The following is a 26,750-nucleotide window of genomic DNA, read 5'->3' as shown; positions in this document are numbered from 1 at the left end:
AATGCAATTTCAATTGCAGAAAGTTCTGCTTTTCAGATGCAAACTGTCTCCTCATACAGATTAAAGTAGAAAAATCTGTGCTTTCACAGGCAACCAAAAAGAAACTTGGAATTAAGTTTTATCACATGTAGTTGAGCGTGAAGAAGAAAACCACCAAGCCTCTTACTTCTGCATTTGTAATGAGTAGCTGACTGTTTTACATGCACACTCTATAACTTATGAATCATTGTCTGATATTGTGCTGCTTATTTAGCTTTGCTAATTAGGTCAAGCCAGTTTACCACTAAGACAAGAAATAGAGTGTAGCTGTAATCTACAAATCTCACCAATACAGCTTTGAATAGTACTTATAAAATTAGAAAGTTTTGATTCACTGTATCAAATGAGTAATACATTATGATCAAGCTTCTCTGAAAGTGAAGCAAACTTTCTGAGAATCCACAACATCTAATTTGGGGACAGGAAAATTAATCCTTTTCTCAAGTAAAAACAAAGCAAGAATAACAGAAGAGGAACTACTGAACTTCACAGTACTTTACAATTACTCTCAATGCTAATTCTCCCAATGAGGTTTAAGTGGTGTGCCCAGAATGCATAATTAGGGTTGCAGAGGGTTGCTTTTTTATATCACTTCATTACTTTGCATTCACTTCCTCCATTAGCAATACCTAGAAGCAGACGTGACAATTTAATGTCTAGCAACACACTTCATACATACCTCCCCCACCGCTACTAAAATGCTTCTTCCAACAACCACTGCTTTGCAAAGACACGCTGACATTAAAGACAGTTGCAAAATTCTGACAGAACTGTAGTGTCTTCCAGTAGTTTAAGAAATGCACAGATTCAGATCAGACTACTTATGAAGGAAGCCAATAAAGTGTTTATTGTTCCAAAGCTCGAAACAGTCTAAAATCATTTGTGCTGTTGTGATAAGCACAGAAAAAGAAGAAAAAAACTCTGATTTGAAATATTAAATCAACATTCGGTTCCCATTGTGATATGCCAAGTTTAAAGTTTTTAATAGGTACTAGTCAATCATTTACAGAATGGGTTTGCAGCTCTGATGCTCAACTGTGGAAAACTGTAAATTGCCTGAACTTAAGTCTGCAAGTAAGACTAGAGCTTTTTATTGAGGTTGAAAGCAGGGCAATAGCATCAGTTACTGCCTCAAAACATTTTCTGGCCTCTGACAGAAAAAGAGTCTACAATCAACACAGAATAACTATACCTCCCTGTAAAAAACATAAACCAGTTAAATCATGGTCTTGCTAATCAAACTGATATTCTGCTTTCTGGTTTGTGTTTATTTGACACCTTTTTTTTTAAATACAGGATTCTGCCTTTAATCCAGACAATTTTATGTTTCAAATGAAATGCAGCCATTTTCAAAGCCAACAGCTGGTTTTGATTTAACAAGAAAATAAATCTAGAAAGTTCCAATGATGCCTGTTCTCATAAGTAACCAAACATTTTTCTCCTCCTTGCAAACAGACACTTCCAATTTCCAGAGTTTAGAATGGGGGCACTTGCTCTGTCAGACAGAGTCACCGGATTTATTTTTCCTGGGGCTAACAGGCCAACCACCTTTTACCAACACAGAAGGAACAAGAGCTCTGCGTGTTTGGTACCTCACATCTAACCCAGTCACTTCTGCTGTAGGACAGCTCAAACAACAGAGCCCTGTGGAAAATGGGCAAGAAAACGTGACCCACCTGACAGTTCTTCCCAGTATAACCCAAAGGACATATACATCGGTATGTGCCCAGACTGTCCACGCAAGAGCCTTTGTTCAAGCAAGGATGCGAATCACACTCATTAATTTCCGTGAGGCAGAAAGGTCCTGTAAACCCCACTGGACACTGACAAGTAAAGGAATTGATCCCATCCAGACAAGTACCTCCATTGAAACAGGAGCTGCAAGAGAGTGAGAACAAGGGTAAGCTGAGACAAAATGCAGCTAGCTTAGAGCCAAACCAGCACATAAACATTCCAGAAATGAGAAAGAAAACCAGATCACAGGATCTTCTGACCACTGGTAACATCCTGATAAAGAAGCATAAATCAGGTAAAAGCAGTTCCAGGGGACTCCAGCTCAACCTCCAGCTCGCTGTCTTTTACCTTGGCAGGTGAAAAAAGTAAAGCAGACCTTCAAGGAGTCATTAGTGATGGAGGTAACTTATTTAATGAAATCTTCTCAGCTCCAATCTGACCAATCCTACCTGGTATTTTACCAGGTAGGTGTGTGGCTTGCTCAAACTGATAAATTTTATACAAATTTTATTACAAATTACAATTGTATTACAAATTATGAGAAACAAAACAATTTACATTTTTTTTAAAGCTTCAAAGGAGTCACAGGTATGTTTTCTCAAGGAAAAAGTTCATATAACATGCAAAACACAAGCATGTTCTTTACTGAAATTATGTGAAAGTATTGGTATTGCTAAATCCCTTTCTCCTCTTCTCATGAGAACCCTAAGTCCTTGATTAGTAAAACTACTCATACATGCCCTGGCAGAATTAGATCAAAGGAAATGTCCCCATCCCCCCAGCCTTCTGATCATAAATTCTGCCAGATTAGGTGTCCTACTGAGAAGTGACTGGGAAAGTCAGAAGTGATGCCTCATGCAAAACTGACTCCTTTTCCTTTCTAAAGAAATGCCTGCCAGGAAACTCCTGTTTCTCTGAAAATAGCCCTAGATCAGACTCAAGATAATCAGTCTGATAAAGTACACAAAACAAATTCATGCTTGTTACCTGTTTTGTGCACTCTCAAAGGGTACTTCTGCAAGAGAAGCCACTGACTCACCTCCTTGAACTGCCAGTGCAAGAGTCCAAGTTCTAAGTATTTAAATTCTGACTGTGATTACAGTAGAGATGTCAATGTCAACCTGTTTATCAGAGATAGGCTCCTCTGCCTTGTGGGCTGAATTCTTTTTTACACGGAGCAGAAACTGCTGTTTACATTCAAGGCAAAACAAGGAAGAGAAGGCAGGGGAACTGTCAATCACTTGGTACGTTTCACTGAAATCAGGTACCCATCTCCAAAAGAAGATGGCACTCTCCCACAGGCGGTTTGTCACACAAGACATGGAAGAATTATCTGAACCAAATTCAAATTAGCCAACCATCATGGAGCTCTTAAGTACAGCTCAGTAAATTCTGGTTGAGAAGGTGTGATTGGCTTGGCTTAGCAGAGCATTGAAAATTGCTACATCCTTCATTTGTACCTGCAAGACTGGTTTCTGTCCTGACTGATATCAAAAACAAAAACAGGATGAACCCCAAGGAAGAAACCAGGCTAAACACCCAACATACTTTACTTGATTAAACAACTGTTGTGCAAATTAAACACACCCTCATCAGTGACACAATCCTGTTCTTATGCAAAAGATATTAAAATACTTCCTCCCCCACAAATGCAATTTTATAAAAGATAAGAAAGATCTTTTTTTCATGTGCAGAAAATGCATGAGATTACCAAGAGCTTCCATTAGGCACCTTATTTGTGTCTGGTACCTAGATTAGAACAGACTGGGGTTTAAAACATTTTTTTAACCATTTCAAGCTTTATTATTAATTGTTTCTATTTGAGAATCTGAGGTTACTTACATCACTCCTAACAAAGCTTCAAAAAATATGCAGGCAGATGATGGATACACAGGGTTAACTCTCAAAGAGCTTTTGAAACTACCAAGTCAACCATTTCTATAAGGACCGACCATTGAGCATTTTAACTCAGTTCCACACCTCCCTCTCAGAATGACCTCAGGTTTTATCTCAACGCTGCTAAACCACATCCAATTCATGAGCATTAAAATATCTCTGATGATTAAATCCTTCCAGTACAGAATTTGTGAATTTAGTTTTCTTCCTGGTTGCCTCTTCATATTATTTGTTATCAATAATCAGGGCTAATTTATTTTTCTTTTCTTTCTAAGAGTTGGCCATTGCTTCCATTTTTGCAGCTTTTGTAGTTCTCAACAGAGCAACTGTTCATAACCAACCAATGATTCCTCCTCTCCTATATGACAATGATCTTATAAAACTATAAATTATTATATTTTAATAAGCTAGCATTTGCTACTGTCTCAGCATCTGCAAAACACTGTCACATTCCTCCTCTAATGGAATTAAGCTTCTGACTAGTTGTGCAAACTGAAGACCCACTCTGGCAGGCAACTGTCTTTCAGCTCATATCCTGCACAAGGCAAGCAAGTTTTCCTTGCAGGAATCACAAGCATGTCCAAGTGGCAAAAGGCAGGAAAACAGATCCTCATCATTAAAAACTGCTTCAGAGTAGTACTGACATCGTGCAGCAGCACAGTGATGTTATCTCACCTCTCAGTGCATTCATCAATGTTGTTCTCACAGTTGGTTCCCTCAAACCCAGGCTGACATTTGCATGTGTAGCTGTTGACATAGTGGGTGCATGTGCCTCCATTTCTGCATGGTTCACTGAGACATTCGTTGGTATCTGTTTGACATTTTTCTCCATGAAATCCAGGCAGGCAGATGCATGAGAAAGAGTTTATCCCATCCACACAAGAAGCTCCATTTTGGCAGGGATCTGAGACAGAAGCATTACAGTAAGTATTAAAATGGGCAGCAGACAAAGGCCAGGGCTAGAGCAGTAGCTTTTAGAAAAGAGTATCACACAGCACAGAGCGTCATAGACTACTGACAAGGTTTTCTGAGCCACTTCATGGAAAAGATAATTGCAAAGCATTATCAATGACGAATTTGTAAGGTGGTATGGATCAAAACCAAGCTTCAGGGCCTAAAGGTTCTTCTGCCAGGATCTGCTCAATGAAAACCAACAAAACCACACCGACAGTCTCGTTGTTTAAAATTCAAACTCTGCTTTTTTGACAAATGCCTACTGATACAAAGACAATACAAACAGCACAGCAACTATTTCTTCTTCCTCACCAATTCTTATTCTTAAGAGAACTCAGCCCATTCCCTCTTTTCCAGACACTGCTCAACACATGACAGAAATTGCGTGCTTAATTTTAAGTGTGAAAGCAATCCAGTCAAACCAAACGTGTATATTATTTCCCTGCCCATGGCAGGTGGGTTGGAACTAGATGATCTTAAGGTCCTTTCCAACCCTAACTGTTCTATGACTCTATGATTAGTATGTACATCAGCACTTATGCATTACTGAGCACTTAGCACTTTTCCCAGTATCAAAGCTTGATTGGGGAAAGGGTGGCAGAAAATTATCACAAATTCATATATCAACTTGGATTCTCCTCACCTCTGCATTTCTTGCATTTTTTTTTTATCCCTACCATAACCTTGCTATTTGTGTATCACCATTCTTTGGTCTAAACTACCCCCTACTACTGTATTGCTTCTACTCCCATGAGTACCAATCTGCCTGAAAGATCACTGCCATTGTAGTAGTTTCTTCCCACTTTGCTCCTTTCACTTTTGGACTTAAGACCCACTTTCCTCTGCTGGATATTGCCTCTGAAGCCAGATTCTTTTTCTACTCTGCATTCCCTAGACCAAAAGTCTATGTATGTGAAGGCAGGGAGAGAAACTGGGAAGGGGGGGGAAAAGGGGAAACAGGAACGGGGACGAAAAAAAAGAGCAGAGTTATTTATCTTTGACTATCTTTGAGTAATACTAAAATATAAACTTGAAAAGGCAAATAGAATCCACCAAAAAACTGCAGTTCAACACAAGTACAAGATCATTCTGTTCACTGGTAAATGAAGGAAACAGATGTGAAAGGCAATTAAATCTCATTTATAAACCGAGAAATATGTTCACATGACATAAATTTGTGTTATAAGAGACACACCTGCATCCATTTAAAGGTCATCTGACTACTGGAGAGAAAAAGCACATTCAAAGTGAGACCTCTGGCAGCTATAAAATGTTGTGTCTATGGCAGTCAGCCATTTATGACTAAAGCCAAAAGCTGCACGTTAATTTTCTGTGCCACACATTTACTGACAGAAAAAGGAGACTCAAGTATCAACTTTTCAATAAGTTCTTGTCTTTGGAGGGTTTGTTTGCTTCACAGATTAAAGACATTTGGCTCAAGCCATGGAAGGTTTTTGTTATGCTAAATGGAATCAGCTGTAGCAGTAATTTGAAATTCTTCTTCAACCTCATGGGTGTGCTGCCTAACAGACAACACAGGATGAACCTCACAGCTCTCAGAACACTTAGGAACAGAGACAGATTTCCCAGCTGTTCAAGAGGGAAAGATGAATGCTTTAAAAATGTTTTTATCTTCAGACACCCACATAAAAACTAACAGGACAAGCAACAATTTTGTTGGCTTCAGTAAGCAAGGCTCTGGGTCAATACACTTTGACATTCTTTGTACTCTACCTGTTTGCACAAAGAGGGGCAATCAAAAGCTCAGGCTGAGCCAGATGTTTCAGAAGTTCTTTCAGCAGTGCTGCTTTGGGGTCTCCTATGGTAACCTTTGCTAATATTAAGACTTGCTTAGATGCTACTTTACAGCAGTCACAAACTTCAGATTTTTTTCAATGCAAAACACAACTCTCTAAATTCATATCTAAAGTCTTGGTTTTGAGGCATTCTAATAAAAATTAGAGGGCTTAGGCTTTTTTTTAGCCAGCTAATTTAAAAATTACACCATTGTGAACTCCTCTGAGGTTTGATAAAGCACTTTTCAAATAGTAAGAGATAGACTTTAAAATACATGACACTTCTCAGGAGACTCTTGATTTTATCTGATGATTATACAGAATATGCCCAGCAAGAAAAAGAAGTTACTATGCATCTGGTTTCCCTTGTAAACAGCAGTGTCAAGGGCATGAAATTAACATTTGCTTTCCCATAATTTAAACCATTTCAGTACTCATCTGTGTATGGGCTATTCTCCTGCAACTGATAACTTCTGGAACAGAAGGCCGTCCTACTGATTAATATGCTTTCAAATCAAATGGATAACCAGAAGAGCAACAGGACCCACCCTTTCCAGAATATTAATGTCAGACAGAGGCTTTTCAGGGAAGACTGATATACACCAGATTCCCACCACACCTCAGTCAAGCTTAATGTTGAAATACAGGTAAGCCCTGCAGTGTTACTTTAACTCGGTGTATTAAAATTTCAGGCAAATGTAATTCTTCATTTAACAGTGCTCCTTATTAAAGTATGCAAACTCTAAGGACCTTTTCAAGTTAAGAATCTGGGAACAAATGCTGTCAGTCAGAACACTGTAGCCCATTTCTAGCAGCTGACTGTGATGGATTTTGATCGCCTCAAACATGCAAGTCTTACGAAGCTAAGTTTTGCGTTTTTTGGTTTTGTTTTTTAATTTTTTGTAAGAGGTTATTAAAGAACTTTCAGTAATCGTCAAATAGCAGTCATCAACAGCACAGAAAAATTATTTCTAGGGAAAACTGGAAAACACAGGACAATCTGCTGATACTCACTTGAAAGGCAGTCATCAATGTTACTGTCACAGTCTCCTCCAGTGAAGCCTGGCCGACATTCACACAGGTAACTGCCCTGAATATTATGGCACAGAGCATGATTTTTGCAGGGTTTGGAGAGACATTCATCAATATCCACTGTACATCTCTCCCCTGAAACATGGAGAGTGCAGAAGTAAGACCCCTCAGAAGGCAATGGTCAAAAGGCTCAATGCCAATACTGCTTGGTGTTGACAGTACAGTATGTTCCCCACCCACATTACCTTCCCAGCCAGGGGCACATTGGCAGGTGTAGCCTTCAGAGTCAGGAGATTCTTGGCAAATTCCTGAGTTCTCACAAGGATCAGGGGAACAAGGAGCAACCACTACCTGGCAGTTCACACCTGGAGAGCAGCAGGGGAAAAAACAGTAAGAGTATGCTGCTGAGAGCTTGCTGCTTCCTGGAAGAATGAATAAAGAGTTGCAGCTTTCATGATTATCCTACACAGCAGCGGACAGCATTTCCGTATTTGAAATATCTCAGCAGAAGGAAAAGGGGATCGGAGCACTCATCATGAGCTCAGTGGGTACAAGCAGACAGCAGCCACAGTAATTCTAAGTTTAATGCCCCCTCAAATTCACAGTGCACTTACACATCTCAGTCTAACTTTCTTACAAAGAAAACTGAGCTGAGCTGCCACCAGGACATTTCTTAGTGAATCCAAACAAGGCTTAGATATTAAGATACTAAGTATTCTAGTATCATGTCTATATGAACTGCCTGTAATCAAACTTCCTACAACCCTGGCATTTTGCCTCTTGATTCCTATTTCCATAAAATTTAATAAAAAGATTAAAATGGTGCAATGAAGTGGAAAGATAAAAGAACACAAACTTCTCTCTGAATTTTCACCTTTGAATCCTTTCCTACAGGTACATCTATATCCATTCAGCAGATCCTCACAGGTTCCTCCATTCTGGCATGGGTTTGATTTACATTCGTTCCCTTCTGTTGAACAATAATCTCCTACCCAGCCTGGGTCGCAGACACACTTGTACCTTTAAAGGCAGAAACAGCAGTAATTTTAGAACATTCTTAACTAACTCCTCTTCCAGTTTCTCCTGCAGATTAGTTTTGGATAGAAAAGTAGAAGACTTCTCTTTAGGAGAGTTACATTTAGATTGCTTACCCCAGCTGTATAGTTTTGGAAACACTGAAAATAAACCCTCCCTTAAAACCACACTTCCCTCCGTTACAGTTTTCACAAAGTGCTCGGTCAACCAGCAACGTTGCTGCTTTGATAAGAACATCTCAACACATTTAAACAAAGACAGAAGAAAAAAAAAATTAAAAAAGTAGAGGGAACAATAGGTTCCAAAGATAACTAGACTGCTTTAATACAAAGTAGTGGTTACAAATGAAAACAGCTGGCTGGGAGCAGGAGCAATCTTCTCCATCATGTTTAAAAATCTGAAGTAGAGCAGTGCTCCACCCATATGACACAGAACCAAGGACCTGGTGAGTCACCCTGGACTAGGGACGCACAACACACACACTGGCCTACCTCCCTGTCATGCAAATAAGACATTTTATCTGGCACTAAGTGTAAGGTGTCCATGGGCATAAATATGAATGCAGAAGAGAGATGATAGACAAGATGAACCAAAACATCTGTTTTCCAAGCTTATACAGAGGCTGAATTACCAATAAAGGCAGCCTTCCAGCCAGCTCCAGGGGAAGTGCTGAATCCTGCCCTACAGAGCGACCCACAGTGGTAAATCACTCCCTTGCCCAAGTCCTGACAATACTTTCCAGGACACAGCACACAGGTGGGAGTAACTGCTATCCCAAATACAGCTGAGAAGTTTCACAAACGTAAGCCCTACCTCCCCAACCTGTTGACTCCACAGGTCCTGATCTCCCAGACTTCCCATTACCAAAAAGAGGCCTGATTCAGGGCTCCTGAGATCAACATTTGGATTCCCCAGATGGGAAGATTCAGAAGTTAACTACTGCCATCAAAATCACCAGAAAGAGATTTCTTTTCTCTCAGGCATGCAACAATATGACTAAAGTTGACAAAATCTCAGCCTTGGACAAACAGTTCTAAGTCAAATATCACTCTCTCTCTCACTGTCTAAAGTTGTCTGCCTATTCCTTCATACAGAGTATTTGGGTAGCAAGAATAGCACTAGCCAACAAAATAGTATCCACGCTTAACATTTTAGAGTTGATGGAGCTGCTGCTCCACAAAGATTCAGTTTGGAACTATTTCTTTATTTTAACTGCATTCACTCTACTCACTTGAATTGCCAAACCCTCCCTTTAGATGGTGGCAGTCCACCCTGCACTACATGCCCATGCAAAGACAGCAAAGAATACAATGCAGGACATAAAGACCTATGTTGAAACAGCACAGACTGCAGCTGGTGACTAAAGGTCTACACCTTACTGTGATGATTTCATGGGCAGCAAATAAGTGTGGATCCTGATCTGAGAAATATTTAGAGAAAAATCAGAAACCTCAAGTCAAGCTGGAACACTGGGCAAAGGAAAAAAAAAAAGGTAGAGAAAGCAGCAGGTAAGTTTAACGTGATAATAAGTACTTACCCACTAGCAATATGTGTGCAATTGCCATGTACACATGGATTACTAAGACAGCCATCTGCCTGTGACTGACAATGGGGATGATGGTATCCTTCAGGACATACACACCGAAAGTTATTGACTTCATTTATACATGTTCCACCATTATGACAGGGATTGGATATGCATTCATCAATGTCCACATTACAACGAGGGCCTAGAAAAAAAACCCAGTACTTATAAGGAGTACTTCTTATAAGAGCATTTGCTTTGCATGTCTGTGAGAACATACATTCAGACACAATTCTGTAAAGCCATTGCAGCGGGACAGAGCTTGCATGCCTCTGTGCTTTAACTGAAGTCAAGAGAAGCATTTTTTAAAGATGCAGCACTCTTCTGTGCCTGGAAAACAGCACTTACACTCAACAAGCATTTAAAAGCCATTCAAGAATCTCAACAGAATTCCACTAAAAATCACTGGTTAATATTGATTAGGAAGGCAGAAATCACTCAACTGTATCATGCTTGAAACAAACCTTGAGTTCCACTTGTCATAGCCCTGCTCTTCTGCTTTGAAAGTACCTACCCTTTAAACAATCAATACTGCCATACTGTCTGCAGTAAATATAGTTCTTGTGGTTTATTGCGCAAAAGGGACTCTAAAAAACACCGTTTCCTGTTTTGCCTGCCTCTGATTACGACTGCAAGATTCTTGAAGTAGTGACCATTAGATCTTGTGAGGCTGGAAAGCTAAACAAAGTGAATGTTGTAGTAAGTTGAAAGCATTTTTAACACAAGGAAAGGACAAAGTAACAAGACCCCATGCAAGCCAGCTCTTTAAATACTGGAATATCCCAATTCGTCAGATTACTGAATTGTTTTAACAGCATAACAGTAAGAAGTCCAGTCGAATAACAAATATGTTATGCCAGTAATAATGAAGACCGAAAGGCAAGAGTGATTAGCATCATGCCTCTTCCTGTTCTGAGGACTAAAGAGCACCACCATGCCAGAGCCAAAGAAGGAAGGAGCGTCAGATGTTTAGAAAGACGCCAAGAGAAAAGCAAAAGGCACATGAAACCTCTTAGTGCTATTTCTAATGCATTTCAGATTGATTCTAATTAGAATCATTCAGTAATAAACAGTAATAAACGTGATGAGAAAACTGTTATAAACAGTACCAACTGCTTTACAGCAATTATTTTATGAGCACATTACCCTACATGGCTCAAAACATATTAAGTCCATTATAAACAGTGCTGAGATGTGCTTTAGTCATCAGAAATAGTCCTGATGTAGATCTACAGTTCTAAGCATGGATACACCAGTGCCTAAAAGCTTCTTTTTTCAGCCCTACTTTTAGCCTATTAGATAAGTCTTTATAATTTAAAAAGGAAACAGAACAGAACACACTATGAAAGAGAAGCAATGAAAAAAGCAGGGTATTCATTTGGAGACTTCAGAGTGGAGAGCAGCTCATTAGAACACTGACTTAATAATGCTTTGCTTTCACAGAAACAGAAATACTGTTCACGATCAAAGCCTAGGGTACTGTCTAATCAAACACCTCTATACTGTCCACAGTCTTTCTGCCTGTGGAAAGAAACTGTAATTAATAAACCAAAGTCACATGAGTTTATTTGTTATAAAACCAAGAACCATGAATTAGATGTAACTGCCTAACAAGAATGGCATTTCACAGCACAGATTAGACCATTTTTCTGCTTGGTAGAACTTTCTGTAATGTGAGATGCTGAGGTTCAAGGATTAGAAGGATTTACCAAGATAATGAGTCCCTTGCAGTCAGTATGGAAAGAACAGCTTCCTTAACTACCTGGATAATTATCTTCAAAATGACTCAAAGCTATTGGGTCACTGACTTTACCTGTAAATCCAGGTTTGCAAGCACAATTGTAGCGATTAATGCCATCAATACAGTCCCCGTGAATGCACGGGTTACTTGCACAGTCATCAAAGTTATTTTCGCAGTTCACTCCTGGAAAAAAAATAATAAAAAATTAGAGGAATGAGAAGGCCAATCCTTACAAGGACAACAACAAAACTATTTCCCAGAAATAGCCAAATTAAGAATTCCATCTGCTTCAAAGTTACACATACATTGGGGCAACTTAAACAGGTGATGATGAAGAAGCATTGCGACACCAAGGAATGTCACCTGAGTCACTGCTTGCTGACTGAATATAACCCTGAACATGTACTAAATGTTTAAATAAAAGAATAAAGCATTTTCAATACCATGCCTATTCTTCCTGCATGTCTGAATTTTGGGAGTAAAGAGGAAGTAAGTTCTTCCAAGACCAGCTGCAGTACCAGTGAGGTCAGGCAACCCACACAACCACACCAAAATTCAGCAAGGAGAAGTAATGTGAAAATGATACTGTCATACCACAAGCCTATCTCTGTATGCAAATTTAGCACACACCAAAGCACACATAAGAAATAATTAAATGGTTGAACTCTGTTAGAATCCAGTACTTCCACTTGTGTTTTATGTACCTGAAGTGCCCAGCAAACAGTTGCATTGGTAGCCATTCACCAAATCAATGCAGCGTCCTTGATGGAGGCAAGGATTGCTGTGGCATTCATCTATCTGCTCGCTGCATATGGCACCCATGTAGCCAGGATTGCATATGCATGTATATGAATCAATCCCATCTTGACACTCCCCATGGTGACAAGGATCAGGATCACAGTTGTTGATATTCTCCTCACACAGGAGACCAGTAAAACCTAGTAAGAAATGATGAACAGGAGTAATTAAAAAGTCAACTGGTATGATACTGCTGTGAAGATAATGCAAATATAGAAAGAATCATATTAAGAATCAGCAAAGTGGCAGACAGCACAAAGGGTAACTGGGCATCTCAACCGCTGCCCACTTTCCAGTCCTGGAAAACAACACACTTCCACTGCTCACAGCATTACAGAACAACATCTTGCATGGAGAATCCTGGCATTGGAAGTGATTACCTTTAGTTTATTCAGAAAAGTAGCAATGAGAGTAAACATATAAATCTCCATGAGAAATATTTACTTCCATCAATAAAAACTATTTGAAGGCACTCTCCTGTCATTATTTCCTCCAGACAATACAAGGAGGGGGGACTTCTTTAGAATGAGAAGTTACGCAAGGATGCTGCAGAAACCTTCCCAAGGGAACTCCCGTGGCTCATGTCAAAGCTTCTGCAGCTCTCAGAAAGTTTCTTGCCCCTCTCATTGGGAAACCTTTCAATAACTCCAATCAAGTAGCAACTGCAAATTTATGAAAGACTGCATGCAACCTCTTCAGTTAGGAGCAATGAAACAAGCAGCAATTTGGCCTGTTTCATGCTGCTTCAGCTGGGAAACATCCTGAGCAACAGAGAAGGACAGTCTATTCACCAGAAGGGCTAAAACAATGGTTCAGGAAGCTAAGAATATCAAACAACTCCCTCAAGAGCCCTATTTTCCATGATGGAGCAGAGCTGTATGAAATGGGGACAATTTAAAATAAGTGGTTTTCAGAGATGAGGTTTTGGAGCAACTGCTCATGCTGCCTTCCAGCAGCTGAAGATTAGGAAGGAAGAACTTCAAAATTCAGACACCAACTGGAGACTGATACAAACCAAGCTGCAGGGAATTTCAACAGCTGAAGAGTGATTCTCACCTGAGTATTATAAGTGGATAACAGGCTCCCCATTTTTCATACAGGTTTGTGGTTATTTCTGTGGTCAAACATACCAGGTGACGGCTAACATTTCCAAGTTCTGCGAACGTATGCATGGATGAATGGGTGTGGAGGTAGGTGGGGAGAGGGAAGGGAAGCTAGTTAGAGAGATGGATATAAAAAGATGTTAGGGAAGGAAGAAAACCAAACCGATAAAGAGGACAAACAGTGGAGGGGAAAAAAAAATATACAGAGGCAAATAAAAGAGGAAAGGCCTAAGACAACTTAAGAAAAGAAAAGCCATGATCTACCACTGGGAAGGAGAAGTGGAATAATGCCAGAAGGGAAAGAAAAGACAAAAAGCAAGCAGTAAATAGAGGTATCTGTACAGCATTTGGCCAAACATTTTGCAGTTTTCAATCACTTCGCAGCTGGCGATTACCATTGAGGGAAAACATATCACTCATAATATCAGATTAATAGAGCAAGAACATACTCAAACATTATTTTCCAATAACTGACCTGCCCCAATGATGAATGCCACATTTCAGTCTTATAGAAGGCTCTCAATATTAAATAATATTTAGCGTACATTCATTTAAAGAATTGTTACCTTGCCTCCTATTGTAGCTCAACTGTAGCTTAATTTAAAAGATATATTTCTTGATCTCTTAACTGAATGTCACATGCAGTAATCAAAAGGAGAATTCTAACAACAGGAATTATTCCTCTCCTGATCAGAACTACTGTATTCCTCTACTTCCAACAAATTCACTGTTTCTTCAGGCACTTTGGGGAAGGGTAAAAGGGTGTGATGATTCAAAATGAGAAAAAACACACATAAGGCTAGCCAACTTAACAGCACATTTCTGGGATAAGGGTAGCTACTGGAATTGTTCGGCCTCTTCCATAATGGAAGAGCTAAAGTCAAGGTATTTTCAATCCGCATCACAAGCAATGCATAAGGCACCATTAACTGAAAGCAACAAAAGTTGTTCCTTACTGAGAATCAGAGTGTAACAGCTCTGAAGCCTCTTATTTGACCAGATGTAAAAATCTAGATAAAATATATCTATATCACTCCAGAGGTCTGAAGAAAATCCCGTAATTAAACCTGATGCTTCTAAAACCAAGCAGTAACGGAACGTAGTGCATTCAAAAAAATTCCACTTCAGTTCCATGCACAGCTCTGTCCATATTTCTGTATGATGCTTGACAAATCATTCTAACTAAATTTTGGCAAACAGCTACTGTGTGGTATTTCTTCCAGTGGACACAATTTTCACTGCATTTCAATCTTCCACTTTTGACATAAAATAGCCTGACACAACAGAAATCAGAATACACAGTAGTACTGCTCTGAGTATCTCTTGCTCTTCAACTATATAATCTGACTTTGAAGAAAGAAAGGTAAGCCACAGACAAAAAGCTTCACACTGCTGTTTCTCCACTCATGGATTCCACAGTCAATACAGAAGAAGCTGTCACCTTCTGGGAAGAGAGATGGGGCTGAAAGAGGGAGGCCAGAACTCTCATCAATTATGAACTTACTGCTGTCACAAGTGAAAGGCTTTCTGTACTTAAAACACTATTCTCTGCAGCAAGGGAGTAGACAAAGCTTTGCAACAAATAAGCAGTATTTTAGAGAAAGAAAGAATGCTGATGCTTCTTTGACTGCCTCTTTATGTATTTAGGTTACATGTGATCTCCAGTCCAGGGGCTCTGAACATAAAACTAACCTGTGGCGCACTGGCACTCATAGCCATTGGGATGGTCTATACATTTGGCTCCATTGAGACATGGTGTGCTGGAGCAGTCATCTATATCAATCTGACACACAGCACCACTGAATCCTGAAAGACAGATAAAACATGAAAATCGAGATGTAATTTGAAGTGGTTAATCTAAACAGCTACACAGTCAGGAATTATTTGTTAGCAAATCCTTAAAACCACCCAAATACAAGCTCAGTAAATCTAAACTGCTTCATTAAGCACACAGACCACGCCCTGGGTGGATTGATTCCTCAACCAAACCAACAGCCAAAACAAAGTTTCTATCCTCCAGGTCAAAGGAGCTTCAGCTTGAAAACTGAGATGGCCAAGTCAAACAGAAATAAAGCAGACGGAGCATGCATAAGTGGTGTCCACCACTGGACAGCATGCCTGTCTATAAAACCGAGAAGTCACCAATAAACTTTCAAATAAACAAAGCAAGTAACTTAAAATGAAACAACAATGCATAAATCACTAGAGCATTCAGACTAGAATTACAGCAGTGAGGAATGTGGGACAATACAGCACTGTATCTTTCAATACACTTCTTGAAACACAAACTATCAACAGGTTATGTCAGATAATGCCAAGCCTTAGGCACTTCAGGAAAAAAAGCAAAACACTCTAGGAATGTTTCCTGAAGGAAGGAACCAAAGGAGGAGCCAGAACATGAGTAGTCAGTAAGAAGGGATGCAGAGCAGGCTTTTGTCAGGTATATTCTGAACTCAAGACTTTTTGTAAGCCATCAGGAAAACAAGTGACATTTACGCTACAACTAACACTGATCCCTCGGCTCAGCATTTATCCTTCTTTTCTAAAGTGGAGACCCAATCCACCTCCCTCCTCATGCAAGCAAAAAATTACACCAACAGAAAAATGGGTTCTGCCTAAAAAACCTCAAAAAAAGACAAAAAGCACACAGAGGTTCTGATTTTTAAAATGTATTTAGAATTACTCATCTCTATCTCAACTGCAACACCCACAATAACAGAAGTTCATGCTGCTGAGTACCCTTCAAGATGAGGCATCCAAGAGTATGTTTCTCAACACCTACCCAGTTACAGGCACAATACTATTGCAACCAATACACGTGGCACTCCAACAGATGCTGCACTAAGGAAACAGAATCTCACAAGAAACACATCACCTGCAGTCCCTCACTGGTTATCTATGCAGTCCTTGGTAAGGTGAAGCAGGAAAAGCTTCCAGAAATAAGTACTTACCGGGAGGACAGACACAGAGGAAGCGATTGACTTTATCAAGACACTCTCCATTGTTCACACAGGGATTACTCAGACACTCATCAATATCTTCTTCACAGTGAACACCTTTAAAACCTGTTTTTTAAAAAAAAGGTAAGAAGAGGTGACTGAAAGCCTTAGAAGTGTCTTGGAAGTGTGACTGCCTCTTATACCAGTGCTGAAAGTCAAAGCCTAGATTCATCACAAGTTTGCAGTATGGACAGAACCTATGAGGTAAGAATATACACCGAAGGTTAGAAAGGGACGTTGAATGTGTATTTTTCACTGTGGCTAAACATGCTAACTTAACCAGCAGTAACAGAAGTTTGTGCTGAATTCACATCTAATATGTTCTTCCACTTGATGAGAAGGGGTTATGTTTAAACACTTTAGAAGATATCAGTATATTTGGGTATACACCAACATAAGGTAAAATGTAAAGAAACAAACACAGCAGATAATTTTAGCTTAAAACCTTTTAGCAAATGACAGAGTAAAATGAAAGCATTAAAAAGGGTGAAATACTTGGGACTAGAGTTCTACCTTTCAAAATAGATTAGATACTAATAAAAACTCATTCTAATTTTCATTATATCAGCTGATCACCTGCAGGGGTCACAATTCTTTCATTATATTTTGTAAGACTTGCACCTTTTTATTTTTTTACCACTTTCTATCAGAAAGCAAAATAGCAGACTACATAGCTCATTGGTATGCTGGACATGTACATTTTACAAGCATAATTTCAACCAAGTAATGTTCTTCACAGTTATTTCTTCAGGTCAATAGGAGCTGGCACCATTTGGGGTATTTTAAGCAGAGAAAAACCCCAAACACTATTATCCAGAACACCACCTATGTATCTCTCAAAACACAGGTGCTCTTTTAAAGTTTGCACCTGCTTTGCTTTCACAAACGTTAAGTTTCTGCACATGCACTTTACCAGGTATAGTAACAGATACGTTCACATATACTTCAGAGCTCAGAATGCTAACTTCCTTTGCTGATGTAAAGATTGGTTTCTTTCTCAGTCCTCTAATTGCTTTCTCCCTCCCACACACAAATGCCAAGTCCTGGCTGGTGCTGCCATAGCAGGCTCTCTCTCACCATTTCATTTAGCCTCACCCCTTTGCAATTTTGTGTTCCACCTCAGTAGAGCTGGCAACCCTCCCTGTGCTCAGCCTTCTGATTCCTTCCTCTGCTGCAAACACCATCTTTGTCAGAAACTCCCATTACCTGGCATACAGAGACACGTGAAACCCCCGATTTTATCCAGGCAGGTGGCATCATTTTGGCATGGATTTGAATGACATTCATTGATGTCCATTTCACAGCGAGGTCCTGTGTAGCCCTTCAAACATTCACAGTGGAAAGAGCCTTCTGTGTTTACACATTTCCCAGCATGTTCACATGGATTGCTATTTGCTGCAAGAAAAATAAATACATGTGTGGGTCAAAATCTCTCCTTGAAGCAGGAAAGCCACAGCATCCTTTATTCATGGTCTTTTCCATCTGTCATTCCTTTCTGGCAAGTAATACTGGGGAAGGACTGTTCATCCTTTTTGAGAAAGGCTATTGTGATTGAAGAAAACATGTGTCAGTTACTTGCCTGTCAGAGGTAAACAGAAAGATTATTGTCATTATCAATGGACCAAAGAAGCAACTCCAGTCCGCATTACTAATGACAGTTCTGAAGAGGAGAGTATCAACTAGCAGGGATTAGAGAATGAATGATGCTTTCAAGGCCTTATCTAGATTATCTTTTACATTTACTTCACTTCTAAGGCTGACAAAATGCCACTACAGCCACGAAACAACCAAATAAGCTCTTCCTCTGCTGTCCAAGGCACACTGAGGAATGAAATTCAAAGTGCTTCTTTCCAACACTGGTCAGGCATTACCTTCACACATCTAGAAGCATGAACTAGCACTCACAAAACTATAAGCAAGTCTGTGGGATTCCAGCTAACCCTCCAAAACAGCACAACAGCAGGGTATCAGAGAACTACAGCTTTAAAAGCCCACATGGTCACCAGTCTCGGAAGGCATTCAAAAGATCCAGCCATATTCTGGCTGTCAAACAGCCTTGATATATTCTTACTGAGGCAGGAGCTGCAACAACTCCCACACGAATTGTGGTAATTTCATTGTACACTGCGGTTCTAAGGGTCAGGTTATCACATCTGTTTTCATGCACTCCTCGCACAATGTTAAGGCCCTTTTGCACAATGAATAATGGTTAAGCATCTTGCTGCTTTTCATATTCCAGAGTCTAACAGTTCAAACATGAACAGCTATCCTGTCTCAGCCCTTTGCCTCAAGTCTCAGACAAGATTTAAAACTCATCTAAAACCACTGAAATGGAAGGAGGAGAGCAGGAAAAGGAATCACACTTCAGTTGAGAAGCTATGACAAAATTCATATTCCTGCTCTTTCTTTAGTTCATAAAGCAAACGATCCAATGCCCTGTTAATGTACTCACTAATAGCAAATAGAAACTCACCCATTGCACATTCGTCCACATCCTCAGTGCAGTCTGCTCCCTTATGGCCTTGAGGACACGTGCAGATGTAGTGCCCATTCACAGGATTGGTATCACACAGAGCACCCTTCTGGCATGGATTGCTAACACATGCATCATCCAAGTGGCACAGAAGACCTGGAGAAGCATCCGAAGAGTTTATCAAAAAAACTGAGATATAGCAGTCAGACTATGCTACACAATCAAATCCTCTGTCCTGATATATCAAATAGAGACTTCCACAGCCAGAAGCTTAAGCAGTATTTAGCAGGCTTCAACCTATAGACTACCGCAGAGATTTCATCACACACTTAAAAAACCCTTACATTTTAATGTAGATTCTGTGCCTTCAGCAGTGACTCCAATACTTCTGGAGCAGTACAATGGCTTATGATTACCAAAATATCCTCCTTGGAGCAGTTAACTATCTCTTTAACAAGCATGATGATTTTTCTGACAGCTGAAGACATGGCTGTACATGAAGCTCACATTCTTAATTCAGGTATCCTGATCACTTGTATTTCCAGGTAGTAGTACTTAGGAGACCCTCATACTTTCACCTACCCTACAGTAGCAAATTTTCCCCTATACCAGTAAGGGCATCCTCACTCACACAGAATAAATTTACTTTCTAAACTTTTAACTGCAATTATCCTAAGCGGCAAAGAGAAAGTCACCCTCATGCATAACTCTTCAGACAAGTGTAGGCTCTGCTAAGGGCTACAAAGAGATCTGCTTTCCTTGCAATCTAAACTGTAAGAAGTTTGTCTTCCAGCCTAATACAAATACTTCTTTGTCCCAAGCTACAGGGGTTTAAAAGGTCTTTGCTCATGCATAGCATATGTTTCCTTTTGTTCTTCCTGGTTTGGTCACAAAGTGTGTAAAATAAACATACCACTTAAGCAAATGCATAAACTTCAGGAAGTATCTTCTATTAAGTGTCAGACCTATGCAAGTTTTCTGTCCTTACCGGCCTTTCCTTCTGGACAAATGCATGAAAAAGAAGCCACTCTATCAATGCAAGTAGATCCATTAGCACAGGAAGCAGTGAAGCAGTCATCGATGTTCTTACTGCAGTCATCCCCACTCCAACCATTGACACAGACACAGGCATAGCCTCCGTTGTGGTTGGTGCAGGTACCTCCATTCTGACAAGCATTGGGCTGGAGCTGACATTCATCAACATCTTCAGTGCAAAACTGGCCTGATACACAGAAAGAAACAAGTTCAACAGAGTTGAAACACTGGGACACAAAAACGTTCTCTTACAGAAAACATAACCAAAGGAAACACTGTAATCCAACTCGATTGACACATTATTTCTAGGACATTCAAGCTTGAAACTTCCAACAACACTGTCATCAAATTACACAAAGACAATAAGCATCCTTAAATGACACCAAAGTAGGAGATGAACTACAAATAACTCTAAAAAGGCACAGTGTGAGAGCCAGCAGGTAGCCTGTAGTATATGAAAATACACCTGCGAGGATGTAAGAAAGAATAAAGGCTGCCTGCAACATAGCCGAAGGGATTATGAAAAGAGAAGATGGCCTCAAAAGAAAATCTTGGCCAAAGCAGTGTCAACAGGCCAGCAGCAAAGTAACTCTTGTCAGGAGAACTTAATTATTTTCTCTGTAATTATGCAATGAAGATTACATGATAGGGAAGCAGAGAATTCTTGAGACTCTTCTACCTAAAATACTCCTTTACCTGCCCCCAGGTATTTCCACAGACAATGCCAAATATTTTGGGTTTTCTTGGTTGTTGTTTTGGGGGTTTATTTGGTTGTTTGGTGGGTTGTTTTTTTTCAGAGACAAAATAAATATTCCAATAAACACCTTAATAACTAAACATACTGGAGAGAAGAAAACAAATGTACAGTGTTTCAGAGAGGTTTAAGAAATAAGACCCCTGGACCACTAAGTATACAATCAGTTTCATGGGACAGCAAATTTCACAGTCACTTCTATGAGAAATTCTATAATTCATGTTTACTAAGTATTTATCCAAATCCATCTTGCTTTGACATCTAGATCTGGAGAATTTACCACTTGCAGCACTATTTTAACACTTATTCATTTTCCCAATGAAGGTTACATGGTTTATTTTAACGCTGAATTTTTTTAGTGTAAGTTTGAAGTAATCTATCATTTTGAGTTTCTTGAGCAGAAAAAAACCCTAATGGCTAAGCACTGGGTAATTTCTTCCCAGGCTGTCCTCAATTTTCTCTCCAATAAACTATTTCTCTCCTTTCATTAAGAACCCTCTAGCACTGAAGCTTGAGAGCATGCCTTTTTTTAACACTTCCTTATAACTTACTTTTACCACCCTTCCTAAAATGTTGATATGATGCACATAGCACCAAAAGACCATCTTTATCAGAGAATAAGATTAGATCTGTTTGATGTGACCATTTGTTTTTCCACCCTCTCTAACTGACACCATTAGATCCCTCACTAGCTTGCAGCAGCTTTCCATTATTTCGGTCAAGACTCTAAAGTCACTGTGCTGCTACTACCAAGATCCTCCCATTTGTCACCTCCAGCTACTCTATCAGCTCCCCTATATTCCAAGAATAAGAAATTCAAGAACAGGTCACAGATCTTCCCTGCCAGTGTGCCTGGGATCCAGTTTATTTAGGTTTGCCAATTTAAAAACACTTACTAGACACTGCTTAAGAGTCGCCATTTTTATTAATAGCCCAGGAATTCTGATGCAAAAGCGCACGCCCATTCTCCTCCCATTCACAGAACTGAAACATTTATTTTTGGCAAGAATGTAAAAAGGTTCAGTCTTCACTGTCTCCATCTACTATACTCAAATCATGATCCCTTTTGTTTTCAAAGTACTTAAATAAATCGTAGCGTTCAGTCCTGAGAGCCCTGTATTCTTTTCCCTCAGTGGCAAAGAAATAAAATTATTAAGAAAAAGAAAAAGGTTGCACAACTGACTTTGTTCTGTGCATGTGCCCCTTCCTCCAGCAGGACTACTTCAAAACAAGGATTGTGTCACTTGAAAAAACAGTAACATTTTTAGTAATAACTACAACAGAGTTTTCAGAATTAACTCTCACTTCCCAGTTTACTTAGTAAAACAGTTGGAGGGGGGGCGGAATCTAACACTTCATACTGTTATCTGCAAAACACAGCACCCTTCATTATGACAAAACAAACCCATGCATTTGTCATAATAGAAGTAATTTCTTCATTAGCTTTTGATATTAGCTTATCAGTAGCCAAACTGGAAAAATAAAGTTATCTCAAACTGGTTCCTAGCAATTGTGCATATCTCAACTCAACATAACTGACTTCCTTTTGAACAAAATTACCAAGATGCTATTTGCTTATTATAAAAGTGATTTTCCTTCATTTCTTGGAGATGGCCCAACTCAGATCAAAGAACATACTCAGACAGAGAGTATGCACAATCATTTTGCAGAAGCATTCTTGCAGCATCTACATCCTCCTTTTGATTGCAGCCAATTTCAACTCTATCACTGAAGTGTGGAAGGTTTTCAATGCTGAAATTGCCACACTACTCCGGATTGTTATGTCTCTCTCAAAAACACTTGCCTTGTGACTAGATGAATAGAACTGCTGAAATTTGGGGCCTACAAGAATAACAGACAGGGATTGTAGTGATAGGACAAGGGGTAATGGGTTTAAACTTAAATAGGGGAAATTCAGTTTCGATATAAGGAAAAAGTTCTTTGCTGTGAGGCTGGTGAAGAACTGGAACAGGTTACCCTGAGTAAGTGGTAAATGACCTATCCCTGGCAACGTTCGAGGCCAGGCTGGACAGAGCCTTGAGTGATGTGGTTTAGTGTGAGGCACCCCTGCCCATGGCAGGGGATTGGTAAGAAGGTATCTTAGGATCCTTTCCAACCCAAACCATTCTGTGACTCTGCAAATATAATGTTCTATGGAATTTTTTTTGGTGGGCTGGTGGAGGTGGGGGGTGTGCCTGTGTTTTGTGGTAGGTTTTATTTTTATTTTTTTAAGCAAAGATAAGAAAAATAACCCCTCATACAACCCCCCTGTGCCTGGTTTTAACTTCCCATTTCAAGTGTCACTCGTAACATCAACAGCTAGGATTTTTTTACATATTTTTTCTTCCTAGCACTTATCCTCCCCTGCCAGAAAGGGCATCTTCAAATAACATCACTGATATCCTTGCAGTAACCCTATGTCCTAGGCTATTCCACATTTCCACACTCTAAACTAAAACAAACTTTTAAAAGGTGTATCAGTGTCTCCACGGGAGGAGAAAAAAAGCAGAGCTTAAACTTCTTTGAGCAATTCAACTGTATTTCAAGACCACACCACCTGTGAGCTCTTCAAATTTTATCTTCACTTAGCTTCTCCAATTACTAATACTCTTTTTGCAGCTACCAGATCACAATCATATATATATTTAATTATGAATATGAATGAAACAGAGCTCCCTCTTAATGAAGTATGTTTTAAAACCAAAGGAAATTCAAATTAACATGAGGGATGTAAATGAACTACTATTGTATTTTACCATTGAATATTTTAATGAAAAAACTTGTTATTTCTTGAAACTGTAATTGAAACCCAGACTCAACTTCTCGGCAAAAATATACAAATCAAAAACAACATAAGGCAAACATTAACAACTAGATTGATATGCTCCAACTTCTCAGTCTCATCACCACCCGGCAATGTAAGCGCTATAGCTTTGGAAAGATTTTGGAACTATGCTTTAAAATACTATAAATCCCAGTAAGAAGTCCAAGGCGTTTCTTCACCAGAGCTGGTGAATAGGCTGAAAATGCTTGGGCCCTTAGTGCTGAAGTAGGGCTCGAGTGGCTTGGAAATGCATTCTGTATAGAATCATAGAATATTTACAGTTGGAAAGGACCTCAAGATCATCTAGTTCCAACCCCCCTGCCATAGGCAGGGACACCTCACACTAAACCATCCCACCCAAGGCTTCATCCAACCCGGCCTTGAACAAGTAGCCCAAAGTCTTCCAAAGAGAAATAAAGGTGTTTAGACGGGGTGGTCTGCTTATTTGATGGTTTTGAATCTTTAGGTGTTAACAATATGGAATTAACTGTCCATATTGTAATTCATCTACACAGATTTTTGCAAGGATTTTTTGTTTGGGATTTTTTGTTTGGGATTTTTTGTTTGGGATTTTTTGTTGACTGGTTGGTTGGGGTTGTTTACTGTTTGTTTTGTTGGTGTTTATGTGCACCCATCCCTCCATCCCATTGTGTCCCACCCTCTCCCCCCACCAAAACCAACATACACATTTACAAATGGCTTTAAAGAATGCCCTCCCCCAGAGCATCATCATCACTTAATTCTTAGTGGAACTGCAGGATGGCCACCTCTCATTCTCTAAAAAGGGCTGATCTGCCTTCAGTAGAGGCTTCAACTCCTTGTGCAAATGACAGAAAGAGATTAATATTTTGGGCAGGTACTGCCAAGAGAAGATTTGACACTTCTGTTGTTAGTGGCCTACATCTTCAAGGTGGTGTCTGTCCCGAGAGCTTCCTGAATGACTTTTTCCACAGCAGAGACAGAAATTCCTTTCAGTGTCAGACATAAATGAGGATTTAAGACTTCTCACTGAATATTCTGCACAAGACTCTTCTCTGCAGTATCAGAAATAAATCAAATGAAACAGAAGATCTCTGAAACATTTTACTTAAGGGATGTTGGTTTACTTAATTGTAACCGAACCAAGTATATTTATTTGTAGTCATGTACTTGGTAAGCTTGTTTTCTGCTCATAAAGAGTTTTAGGAAGAATCAAGTCTTTCATTCACAGAACTGAAATTCAACTTCCAAGTGCAAACTCCATTATGAATTGTACAGTGTAATACACATCTCCAGAACCCCAGTCCTTTTGAATGTCACAGCTTCTCCAGCTAAGTGTTAGTTCATTCAGCTGCAAGATTCTGTAGGTATTTCTTGTGCTCCTGCTAGTTTCAATTAAATTGCTGAAACATAGTAAATATAGGGTCAGCTAGTGAAAGCAAGCACAAATGCACTATCTGTACAGTATTTTAATGGAAATGTAGAAACATACAAAAGACAACAAAAAAGGAAACACAGATTAAGAAGCCAATAAAAGCCTAACCTGACCTTGATATTTGCAGAGCCTGGGAAATAAGCAAAATGCCGACTCAGGTTCTAAGTGACCTTGTACAAAGTAAACAGCTAGTCCATGTGGTATTTCAAAATTGAAAACTAGAAGTAGAAAAGGGGAACAGACTTAGACTCTTAGCACTTTTTGCCCACTACAGAACTAAGTTACTTCCTGCATATTTCCCCTCAAAAAAGCCATTTGGAGTAAGACAGACATGTTTGCTGCTTTGATTGCTCCCATTTTCAGACCAGCAGGAACTGGACAGGAACTCCAGGAGCTTCTCTTTAGGCAGACACAGGATGCAGTGGTTCAACAGAAGTGGTGGAATCATCCTGGAAGTGTTCAAAAACCATATAGATAAGTACCTCAGTGATATGGTTTAGTGGTGCTCTTGGCAGTCCTAGGGTAATGGTTGGACTTAATGATCTCTGTGGTCTTTTCCCACCCAGTTAATTCTATGATTCTATGACTGTAAGGCCCCTCAAATAGTTGTACTGGATTTCATTGATGAGAAACAGCCAGCCCCTTCTCCTTCAGGTCTTTATGTTAAAAAGAAAATAAAATCTGACTTATAAAGGTAAGGCAGATAGCACATAAAATGAGTAGAAACCTACACTGAAAAAGTAGAGCATTAGCTTGAGCAAATAAGAAACCAAAACAGTCATCCTGGGAAGCAGCAGACACCTCCAAAAGCTGACCCCTGCAGCTGAACACAAGACCTTCAGTCAGTTCAGAGGTCTTCATCTTTAGCAGAGCAGCCTTTCCGTGAAGGAGAAAGTTTTCTTGGCCTCTTAACAGCTCTCCAGCAGGAAAGACTGCTGAATCACAGCTGGAGTACCAGAGGCTAAAGTCTCTGAGAGATCTCACACTAAGTTTAAGCACTAAAAACATTTAGTAGGCCAAAGGATGCAAATACCTTCCTGTGCCTTGAAAAATAATTGGTTCCCTGAAAAACTGAGCTAGGAAGAGAAAGCAATGTCCTTTTTTCTCAAAACTGCAACAACACTGGGCTCGGACTGAACTGGAAGTGAGAATACCTTAAAAGTTTAGTGATGCTGAACAGGAAAGATATTCCAGTGAGAATCACAAACTGGTCCTAAAGGTCTTAGATGACTCACTGTAAGAGGAGCATCAGGTTACCAGAAGTTCTTATGCCTTCATTCTCTAGGTACCTTACCAGAAGTTTGTCATTTATCCCATGCTAGTGGCTGGGGTACACAGAGAAGAGATCACCAGCTCTCTTGAAAGGGTTATTTGGGAATCTATAAACCAGATCTAGACAAACACTCTCTGAAAGATTCATTTCACAAAGTATTCCAAAGATTGTTGTATGGGTTTTGAATACCATCAGTATAGCTGAAGAAAGCATGGCTCATTAGAACTGTTTACATTTCTTCCTCCAAGTTTCAAAGGACTACTAG

The 26,750-nt window shown here is 39.6% G+C and overlaps 1 protein-coding gene across 2 annotated transcripts in view; it reads right to left on the bottom strand.

Moving 5' to 3' along the window:
* NOTCH2 (notch receptor 2) overlaps positions 1 to 26,750 on the bottom strand; it is an 87,447-nt gene that overhangs the window by 23,363 nt on the left and 37,334 nt on the right. The window contains exons 6-18 of one of the 2 annotated variants that reach the window (XM_065673916.1): positions 20,174 to 20,407; positions 19,186 to 19,341; positions 17,919 to 18,107; positions 16,665 to 16,778; positions 15,406 to 15,519; positions 12,517 to 12,750; positions 11,885 to 11,995; positions 10,024 to 10,216; positions 8,326 to 8,471; positions 7,697 to 7,816; positions 7,434 to 7,586; positions 4,345 to 4,573; positions 1,716 to 1,917 (exon numbers count right to left, since the gene is read on the bottom strand). In XM_065673916.1, coding sequence (XP_065529988.1) covers positions 1,716 to 1,917; positions 4,345 to 4,573; positions 7,434 to 7,586; positions 7,697 to 7,816; positions 8,326 to 8,471; positions 10,024 to 10,216; positions 11,885 to 11,995; positions 12,517 to 12,750; positions 15,406 to 15,519; positions 16,665 to 16,778; positions 17,919 to 18,107; positions 19,186 to 19,341; positions 20,174 to 20,407 — 2,195 coding nt within the window. Of the gene's footprint in view, positions 1 to 1,715; positions 1,918 to 4,344; positions 4,574 to 7,433; positions 7,587 to 7,696; positions 7,817 to 8,325; positions 8,472 to 10,023; positions 10,217 to 11,884; positions 11,996 to 12,516; positions 12,751 to 15,405; positions 15,520 to 16,664; positions 16,779 to 17,918; positions 18,108 to 19,185; positions 19,342 to 20,173; positions 20,408 to 25,231; positions 25,662 to 26,750 lie in introns of those variants that run through there. The other variant, XM_065673917.1, reaches the window with a different exon arrangement.

This window comes from Lathamus discolor, chromosome 3, assembly GCF_037157495.1.
Source record: "Lathamus discolor isolate bLatDis1 chromosome 3, bLatDis1.hap1, whole genome shotgun sequence".
NCBI lineage: Eukaryota > Metazoa > Chordata > Aves > Psittaciformes > Psittacidae > Lathamus > Lathamus discolor.
Note: the sequence above shows the minus strand (reverse complement) of the source record. Positions and strands in the feature narration are given on the sequence as shown.